Source organism: Nothobranchius furzeri, chromosome 16, assembly GCF_043380555.1.
Source record: "Nothobranchius furzeri strain GRZ-AD chromosome 16, NfurGRZ-RIMD1, whole genome shotgun sequence".
NCBI classification, from domain to species: Eukaryota; Metazoa; Chordata; class Actinopteri; order Cyprinodontiformes; family Nothobranchiidae; genus Nothobranchius; species Nothobranchius furzeri.
In genome coordinates this window covers 58,221,341-58,231,340 of record NC_091756.1, presented here as the reverse complement: position 1 = coordinate 58,231,340, position 10,000 = coordinate 58,221,341, and the positions used below count along the sequence as shown (strand labels likewise).

The 10,000-nt window shown below is 44.6% G+C and overlaps 2 protein-coding genes across 3 annotated transcripts in view; one reads left to right on the top strand and one right to left on the bottom strand.

The window, feature by feature from the left end:
• dipk1a (divergent protein kinase domain 1A) overlaps positions 1 to 9,314 on the bottom strand; it is a 20,129-nt gene extending 10,815 nt beyond the window's left edge. The window contains exon 1 of the mRNA XM_015962314.3: positions 8,846 to 9,314. Coding sequence (XP_015817800.3) covers positions 8,846 to 8,899 — 54 coding nt within the window. The 5' untranslated portion in view covers positions 8,900 to 9,314. The remainder of the gene's footprint in view (positions 1 to 8,845) is intronic.
• Positions 8,391 to 10,000, top strand: part of LOC129166608 (coiled-coil domain-containing protein 18) — a 15,416-nt gene continuing 13,806 nt past the window's right edge. The window contains exon 1 of one of the 2 annotated variants that reach the window (XM_054749636.2): positions 8,391 to 8,900. In XM_054749636.2, coding sequence (XP_054605611.2) covers positions 8,868 to 8,900 — 33 coding nt within the window. In that variant the 5' untranslated portion in view covers positions 8,391 to 8,867. The remainder of the gene's footprint in view (positions 8,901 to 10,000) is intronic. The other variant, XM_054749637.2, reaches the window with a different exon arrangement.

Sequence of the window (10,000 nt, the reverse complement as noted above, 5' to 3'; positions counted from 1 at the left end):
ATAATGACACTTACGTGACCATGGTTTGCTTCCCTGAGTCATAAACTGGTTCCCGTCCATTTACACTAACTGACGCCCTGATTGGCCAACACATTCTCACACCCTAAGCGTCGGAAACAAACGCTTGATCAGCCACCCTCCGCGTCAGACCCCAGACGCCAAAAGCGCCCTTTTTCGTTACTTATGTGCAAAAAGGGGTTTTTCCCTTTTGTAACTGCAGATCCCAATGCAGCGTAAAACTGACGTGATTAGATATCCGCTGATGCGGCACCGAACCAGCTCGTTTAACCGCACCTAAACCTTAAATGCGGCGCAGATGGTTAAGGTTAGGATAGGGGTGAGGGGAAGGTTAAAGAGCAAGTCACCCCCAAATAAACATTGTTTTTTGCTGATAAACTAAATAAACGAGTGTCTAATCGTGCCGCAGACACGTGTCGTCAATAATTTGGTACTTCAGTGCATCTTAGTTCAAATTTAAATATTCTGCCTAAAACTGGCAGTGTTGTGCCGTTGTCAGGTAAAAACTCTGCACTGTATTTTAATTTAAATCTGCCGCCGCTATTGGCTAAGAGGTATGCTATGATGTAAACTGGTACATTATGATGTCACAATGCTGTCGTGAGCCTGAGTGTGTGTGTATTTGTTAGTGGCTCCGCCCTCTCGGTCTGCCAGGCAACAGCATGTGTTGCATTTTTCAAACATGAAGCGGGAGTGGAGTTAGACTCTGGTAGGGGTTGACTTGCTCTTTAAATAAGAGGATACGGTTAAGGTGAGGTACAATGAGCTTGTTTGGTGCCCTGGCTGCGGACATCCCATCACGTCAGTGTAACGCTGCATTGGGATCTGCAGTCAAATAACGAAAAAAAACCCTTTTTGCACATAAGTAACTTAAAAGGGCACTTTTGGCGTCTGGGGTCTGACGTGGAGGGTGGCTGACCAAGCGTTTGTTTTTGACGCGCTGGGAGTGAGAACGTGTTGGATTGGCAGGCTAGGTGCATCGTGGGTCTAAGCATAAGAACTTTTCAGCTTCAACATGTCTGGTGTTAACCGTCAGCCTTCTGATTGGTGGATGATAGCTATCCCTGTCGGTGATGTTTTAGTACAAGCTGTGCTCACCACACCAGACTGACAGTTTTTGCACCTCTTTTTTGTTCACAGATTCATTCGATGGTGATGAGGCCAAGCTCTGTTGTGTTATCTGTGATGGTGTCTGAGGAGAGGATCTATTAGGATTTGTTCTTTGTGTGAGGGTGTTGAGAAACTGCTCTTGTTGAGAACAAGGATAGGTTCAGATCTCCAGAAATCCTTGTGAAGTTATTGAGTTTATAAACTCAAAGATACTCCTGCATGGTAGCATTATTACATCACACCATCTGATGTATACGTTATTACATGCAGGGCCCCTAAATGGACCTTATCCTGAACGTCAGTGTTGAGAAATGTTCAAGTCCAGAATGTGTTCCTTCAGTCAAGTCTCAGAGAAACACAATACACGTTTGATATTTTGAGTTTTCCTCCAAAATTCTTATATTTGATCCAAATCTTTTGTTCCACATGACGGCAAGAGAAAGAGACGCTTCAAACGTTCTCTTTGTTCTCCTAAACAGTTCAACCTTACATCACCAGTCTCCTTTCTGTCTCATCTGGCATCTGGTACATCACTCCAGGCAGTAGCAGAGCTTTGAAAGAGTAAATCTGTTTCTGTACCATATGATCACTCTCCTTGTAGTATGATTATTCATAAAAGTACAAAAAAAATAATAAATACCAGCAGAAAAAAGTACTTTCAAGTAGTGAAACCAGTGTGATATTTCATGTGTTTTTATAGAAAAAATGTCATAACTTTGTAAAAATACAAATAAAAAGACAAAATGGCAGAGGTTTCTTTAAGTAGGTGCTAGTGCTGAGCCGTTACCTGCATTAAAGTGAAATGAGTATCAGGCAGTCTGTAAGACTATAAACGGAATTATCTGTGGCTGGTGAAGATAACTCATTAACATGTATACTTTCACATATAGTGGCATGCAAATGTGTTGAATGTGTGTTTAATCAATGCATTTGCAGCGGTCTCTGGTAGGAAGGAATGCCTTCTGAGTCGTACTCGGAGTGGCAGAGCACGGCAGGATTTGAAGTCTTATTTCCTGATATTGGGACATCTTAGCTCTGACTGGCTAACAGGAACACAACTCTGCCGCTGACTCTGTTTACTTAGCGTTGCTGATGTTTTATCTCCACAGATAACACAAGCCTGGAGGAGTTCTGCTGTGTGGTGGAGTTGCTAATGCTAACGGTTAGCTTCTAATAATAGAGACGTTCTCTGTTGTTTCCTGGATGCTAAAACAACAACAGCCTTCCCCGTCATGAGTCAAAATGGATGAGTCCATGAATGTTAAGTGACAGTGTGTCTTAGACCTGCCAGGGTTTTCAAATCCTAAATGGTAAATGGCCTGTATTTGATATAGCGCCTTCTAGAGTCCTGGAACCCCTCAAGGTGCTTTACAACACAATCAGTCATTCACCCATTCACACACACATTCACACGCTGATGAGCTACGATGTAGCCACAGCTGCCCTGGGGCGCACTGACAGAGGCGAGGCTGCCGAGCACAGGCGCCACCGGTCCCTCCGACCACCACCAGCAGGCAAGGTGGGTTAAGTGTCTTGCCCAAGGACACAACAACAGAATTCTCTGTTTGGAGCCGGGATCAAACCTGCAACCTACCCGATTACTAGACAACCCGCTCAACCTGTTGAGCTACTGCCGCCCTATCTCCAGCGGTCAATGGGCAATCAGGCGGGGTACACCCTGGACAGAGAGCCAGTCCATCGCAGGGCGACACAGAGACACACAGGACAAACAAACACACACACACACACACACACACACACACACACACACACACACACACACACACACACACACACACACACACACACACACACACACACACCTAAGGACAATTTAGACAGACCAATTAACCTAACAGTCATGTTTTTGGACTGTGGGAGGAAGCCGGAGTACCCGGAGAGAACCCACGCATGCACAGGGAGAACAGGCTAACTCCGTGCAGAAAGATCCCAGGCCGGGAAGCGAACCCAGGACCTTCTTGCTGCTAACCACTGTGCCACTGCGCAGCCCTCTGTGTATGAAATGTGCTATATAAATAAAGCTGCCTTGCCTTTGATTATAAGAGATGAAGTCCCGATCCATCAGTACACCTCTTGCATCATCTTATCAAGAAGACACTCGAATAGTTGAACTCCTTCACTTGTGGCACAGACTCACTTCCAACCTGCAGGGGGAGTTCCACCTTTTGATTTGGATGCTCTAACCTCGACTGCTTCTCACCACGGCTGTGATCCACCCTAGTGTAGCACGCTGAAGGCTGTAGAACGAAGCTGACAACAGAACCAAATAATTTGCAACAACCATGAATTTATCTAACAAGACTTCCACATCTCCATGACTACGCCATGAGATTCTGTCCAAGAGCACCACAGTATCAGACACAAACGGATGCCCTGCGTGGTAGACAACCTGAGAATGTGGACGCAGCTCTGGCTTTGTTGGAACAGACTGTGTTTAAAAGTGACCATGGGACCCCCAACTTGTGCAACACCCACCACAGAAAACCTCGGGGGACGTGCCTGTAAGCCTTCTCCAAGTTAACAAAATACAGGAGGGCAAATGAACTGACCTCTTTTGACCTGATTTGGTCCACCGTCCCCAACCAGGAAAGAGAAATGACCACCTACCAGATGATACTCGTGATAATAGCTAAGAACTCGCAGTATTCAAAGCTGAGAAGCTGTTTGAATCTTGTTATGGCATCTGAGTGATACCCTATCGACTGGTTTACTTACAAATCTGACCATGACCACCCACAACAGATTTAACTGCCCTGGCCACACAAGTGTGTGGTGCGCGCACCTTGTATCAGATTTACCGTAGGTGGAGTGCATCAAAGCATTAGGGCAAAAACGCTCTGTGGGGAAAACAGATGTATGGCGGCTCTTGTTCTAATTGATATTTTGTGGCTTCCCTCTCAGCTCTGACGGATGCATTTCTGTCTGTGGGATTCTGGATGGGCCCTTTTGTGAGAGGAGAGAGTTACACAAACATGCCTAATGAGGCAATATTGATTGTGGCTTCTGTGACAGCTTTTAATTAGATACTGACTGCGGCCGAGTGCCGGGATGGGTGGAAAGAAACAGCCTGTCTTCATCTGGCTGATCTTGCAACTCCACACACACACGCACACAAAGCCCAGTTAGAGAGCTTTCTGTTGAACTCAACCCTGAAGAATCAGTGAAAACACGCGAGAAAAAATGAGGACACCCAGTTCTGTCACAAAGCACCACCTGATGTTGAACTACTGAGGCAGAGAAGAGATTAAAGCCGATCACGAGCAGCCCATTGCTGTTCTGACGTTATTTTTTTTTCAGCGCCGTTCATCCATTATGCACGATCATACAGCTTTCCCTCAGAGGTTTCCTGTTAATGGGCAGCTGCACACACCAGAGAAGGACCTGAAACAGAGGACGGAGGAGGCCTGAGGAAGGGTTTGTGTCGGATATTACTGACAGGTTTAACAACAGCTCTAAGTGATGCACGTAAAGCCCGACCCAGGTGAAATGTTCTGGGAAAAGACGCACTCCTTCACTCTCCATGATGAAAAACCACACAACACGTTCTGCACAGGCGCTGCTGAGCTACGCAGCTCCTCACAGTTCACACAAGCTCAACATATAACAACGAGTCAATAATCCTATAAACACTTGGGCATTATCCTCAATTGGTGTGTCTGGATTGGAGCTCCATTACATCAGGTGACTGGTATACCTCTAGTCGTGTGTACCAGTTGCTCACACAATGTCAATAAATATAGAGCAATTAATGTCCATTATTAATGAGGATACAAGCAAGGCATAAACACCACATGATCCTCCACAGGTACTTATTGTAACAGATTACGTTTAGAATGATGTTGTTGGTAGAAGTGTGGGTAAAATACCGTAAATCCTCTAATATTAGCCTGTATTTAATTAACTGCCGGGTATCATATTTTGGCCGGTGTCGGAGTCGGCGGAGGTGAATAATGGCTCATTTTTTATTGTGGCCAAGTGGAATGTGGTAACAAGCAAGTACCACAGGGGGTGGTTGTGTTATCCGTCTCACTTTTGATTTGCCAGTGATAGACCGCGAGGGTAACTTTAACCGTGCGGAGACGAAGAGGAGGCGAAAATTTGATATCAAGTTCAAAGAGAACGTGCTGATTATGCTGCAGAACACTCTGGGGAGCAGTAGGGGGTGTATGAACTAGTCACTAGTCGACTTCACCGCTCTATAGTGACTTTTTATGCCTGTCATCGACTAGTCGCTGTCACGTGATAATGACCGGCAAGATGCAGCCCTCAGAAAAGAAAGCGGCCTGCTGTCAGCAGGTGACGAGCTCCTACGCGTCGGGAGGCGACGCGCTGTGCCAGAGCGTCGGTATCTGACACCCGCCGTAAAACGGACATTTAACCAAATTGTGACTTTTACCCTCTTGCAATTTAACCTTCCCCTCACCCCCATCCTAACCTTAACCAGCTTGCGCATGCAAAGCTCTGATTGTTGACGCGCTCCAGACATCTGCGTCCTGAGCACGGCCACAGTAACATTATCAAATCAGATGTCGCCACCTCAGAAACTAATTTAACATGCGATCGTTCATGTCGGCTCATTTCCTTTTATGTTTTCTGTCTTTTATTCTTTTATTTGTGCCTGATGTGTTTTGCTGCTGCGGATCGGGGCGCATCACCTGTTTTGTCCTCGGTGACGCACCTCACTGATGAGGCCGGCGAGCACTCCGCTGTTTTTGCGGTCGGTAGATCTTTTAGAACTGCAGTTCAAAGGTAACTCATGAGGTGAATATATATGAACCCAGGTAGCAGTTTTTCTTTAGGATTGAGAGGAGATGCAGGAAGATAATAAACAGGCAGGACAGAAAAATAGTCAAATAAAAACAAGTTAGTTTTTGTACCCGGTGGTTGCAACAAACAGACACCATTGAAGGTAATCAGAAGTGAGGAACAGAAAATGAAATAATTATTTTAGTGTTTAGAGCAGCAGGAACTACGAGAGACTGCAGGCGCATCAGTGAGTTTGTTGCCGCTGCGCAGGGGGAGGGGGGAGAGGGTTGAAGCAGGGGGAGGGGGGAGAGGGCTGAAGCAGGAACTACCGTTGTTAAAAGAAATGTGTTTAACTTTGAAAATGTGGGCGCAATTTTAATTGTCAAAAACTCCAGCGAGCCATTAGTTCATTTTGCTCAAATAGAAATTGAGGCCTGCCTCTAATTCTGGTCCTCCTTCCAATAAAGGCCTGGAGCTTGATGAGCTTGAGTCAAATACAGGCCCGGGCCTGTATTAGAGGATTTACGGTAATATGTCTTGGACTAAATTAAATCTGACTGAATCGATCTAAAATAAAAATAAAGCTAAACAACCCTAAATTACCATGCTGCTCCCAAAAAATAAAGAAAGGAAAGGTTTAGGATCGAGGCTGCACGATGGTGCAATGGAAAACACTGTTGCCTCACTGCAGGAAAGGTTGCAGGTTTGACACCCGTGGGAGTTTTCTGTGTGGCGTGTTCATGTTCTTATCATCTATGGAGTTTCCTCTCAGAAAAAAAAACATGGAGGCATAGAAGAAATCAGCCAATATTGTGAATTTTGGTGATCAGCCAATATTCAGCACAATCAGTAACCAGCTAACTATCACTCAGACGTCGTTTTTTCCCCCGAGTCTGTGAACGTAGCAGAGTTGTCATGCACAGTTCTCCACTGTTTATTCCTGTGTGTCTTAGTTTAAATGTTGTTCTCCTAGCTCCTTCCTCCCCCCCAGTGTTTATGTTTAAATTTAGATTTATTTATCTTTCAGCCCCTTTAGTTATTTCTTAGTGTTGTCTTGTCTTTGCTTTTAGGTTCTCACTCTGTTTAAGAGGATGGCGCTTGCAGCTCCTCCCCTCCTGGATGCTGTTAACTGGATTCTGGTCCAGCATGCTGGTGCAGGATGGGATGATGTTCTAGCATGCTGGACCAGGATCCACAGCATCCCAAGCTAGACATGTTGGACCAGTATACCAGCATTCAAAACACAATAAATGTTGTTTTTTCACTGCTGACTAAAAACACCAGTTTTTAGTCTCACCTGTTAGAGATCCGCTCCATGTTTCTGGTTTCTCCTTTCACTTCCCAGTTCTACTAAAACCCATTTCCGTTCACTTCTCACTGACAGTTTCCTTTTTGTTTGTTTATGCTCATTCTTCTTGTGCTGTGGAGATTATTTTATTATTTAAAACTTCAAGTTAACTTCACCTTTTTTTTATTTTTTGCTGAATTAGAATCAGGGCTCTGGAAAAATCTGAACCGATTCTCCAAACCTGAACTATAGTGCATCCCTAATGTTTAGGATAATTGGTGACTGCATGGGTCACTCATCTGTGGACCCAACACTCTGGAGTTTACCACCATGACTCTGAACAGGAATAAGTATAAAAATGTAAACATGAGTTCTTCCACTCCTCTTTATGGGTCAGGTTCTGTGTTTTTCTTCACTTTTTTGGCTAATATTTGCATCTGATTGCAAAACCTAAAAATAGAACACTAGAATCTCCATCTGAACCAACAGCTCAACTTCCTGTCTCCACGGAGGGCTGGGCTTTTGAATTTCAGAAGTATCTCTCAGAGGATCTTTAAGTGACACCTCAGAAGCTGTCACTGGAAGGCTGAGGTGGCCTAGAAAACTGAGCGATGCTTGTAGCTGTCTCTTGGGGAATGGCTCTTTCTTCCTGCTTTTATTGTATGTGACAGTTTTTGTCTCTAACATGTGTGTGTGTGTGTGTGTGTGTGTGTGTGTGTGTGTGTGTGTGTGTAGCAGCAGCTGAGGTAAACATTTGCTGCCTGATTTAGAAAAACAAAGAATTTCACATGGGAGGAAAACATGATGTATGATAATATAATATATTTTAAGATGAGCAGCCATGTTGGCTGGCTGAGACCTCCACCTGGCCCTGTAAGCATCTTTTCATTTATGAAGGAACAGACTTTAGACTTTCGTCATCTGTTCCTGATGAGTCTGAGGCATGGACGTAATTTTGGGGGGAGGACGGGGGGACATGTCCCCCCCACTTTCTCCAAAGTCAAGTTTTCACCCCTGCACTTTTTACTAATACTTTATATTAAATTGGCACTGGTTGAGCTCTAGGACCAAGCAGAAAACAACTATTTGTGTTGAAGCCTGTTTCCCATTAGAACATACTGTAAAGACACCCCCCCCCCCCCACCACACACACACACACACACACACACACACACACACACACACACACACACACACACACACACACACACACACACACACGTGTCCCCCCCACTTCTAAAGTGAAAATTACGTCCATGGTCTGATGTGTCACTGTTCCAGCCCATGATCTGATCCCAATCAGAAAGATGGGGGCAGTAACTGATTTATGTCATTTCCTGCTATTTTAAACTTTTGCTGCTTCAGGAGCAGCCTCCTTTGGGCATGTGATGTACCAGCTGCATCATGGATGTGGTTGCTATAGCAACCCGGATCCTAATGACGAGCCGTCGAGCATCAAGTGACTTTATGAGTCATTCTGAGAAACCTGCAGCCGATTCTGAAGCTTTCCACATATTTATGAGGAGGAAAAATAACAAGCATAATGCCGTTCGTCATGCATGATGACGACACCAGTAACACGCGCTTACATACGATCGCACACCGATCTGGATTAGACGGTGGTTCATCCCGAAGTGGAGAGGGTTTTCCCGCCGGTCTTACCTGGATGTAGAGAGGCTTTCTGATGACCCCCCAAGGAAACAGACCCCTTGCCATGGTAAACGCATTTCACAGCAGCTGCTGACGGAATAACCTGGACGCGCACTCCACATTCAGATCAAACGGGGTTAAACGTTGATTCCTGAAATAAAACACGAGGGATGTTTGCAGATGCGCGCTGGGATGCAGCGCGTCAGCAGACTGAGCCGCTGCGCAGCCTGCAGCCGAACCGCACCGAGCCACGAGCTTCTGGGCGGCGTTTGGCTCAGCCCGACTCTACCTGTTAGGAAGCTGTTGTCTTTGGATCAGCGTGGGCGGTTCTGATAGGTGCACGGATCATTTCAGCACCACTTTACAACAAGTCCCTGCTAAAAACGGATAATAAATTATAAAATGAATTGACCCTTTGATGCATGAATAATGAAATGCTCAACCATGATTTTTTTAACCATTTTTTCATTCATCTTTAGGTGTGAATGAAATAAATTACAACAAATATTTTTTGTACATTTAATAATTTACAAATAATTTATTACATGTCCACCTCAGTGGGCAGCGTGCATTCTGAACATGAAATATGTTGGCTTGACTTACTGAAGTCCAAATGGAGGGGCTCACATGCAATAAAGTCTTCAACAGCTGTGCTTAATAGCAAAACTAAATAAATAACAATTTTGAGTACCTGTCCACTGTAGTGGCCATTATGCATTAAAGGGTTAATTAATCGGTGACACTATAAATCATTAATATGTGTTTGGCGTGCATTAAGCACGAGAGACAAAACTGAGAAGTGTCTTGCCAGATTGTGAGCCACATCTGTTCACTTGAATATTTCATTGCTGTTTTAAGCATTTCAGACATTTTTGTTCTTTTTCCTTTTGAAACATGGAGATGACCCGCTGTCATTCGAGCAGAGAGCTTCCAAACACAAATACCATGACTGGAATGAACTCCAAAATTTTCTCCTGCTGATTCAAAAAAAGCTAAAGAATTTTAGTAATTATTTTTAATTGCAAGTATTGTCTCAACATTCAATTCAATTCAAAAATACTTTATTAATCCCAGAGGGAAATTGATTATGCAGGGGCGTTCCAAGGGCAAGGCCTCACCTCCAGCACAACATCCCTGGTCAGTGGTCACTGACAAGACAAAAGCACA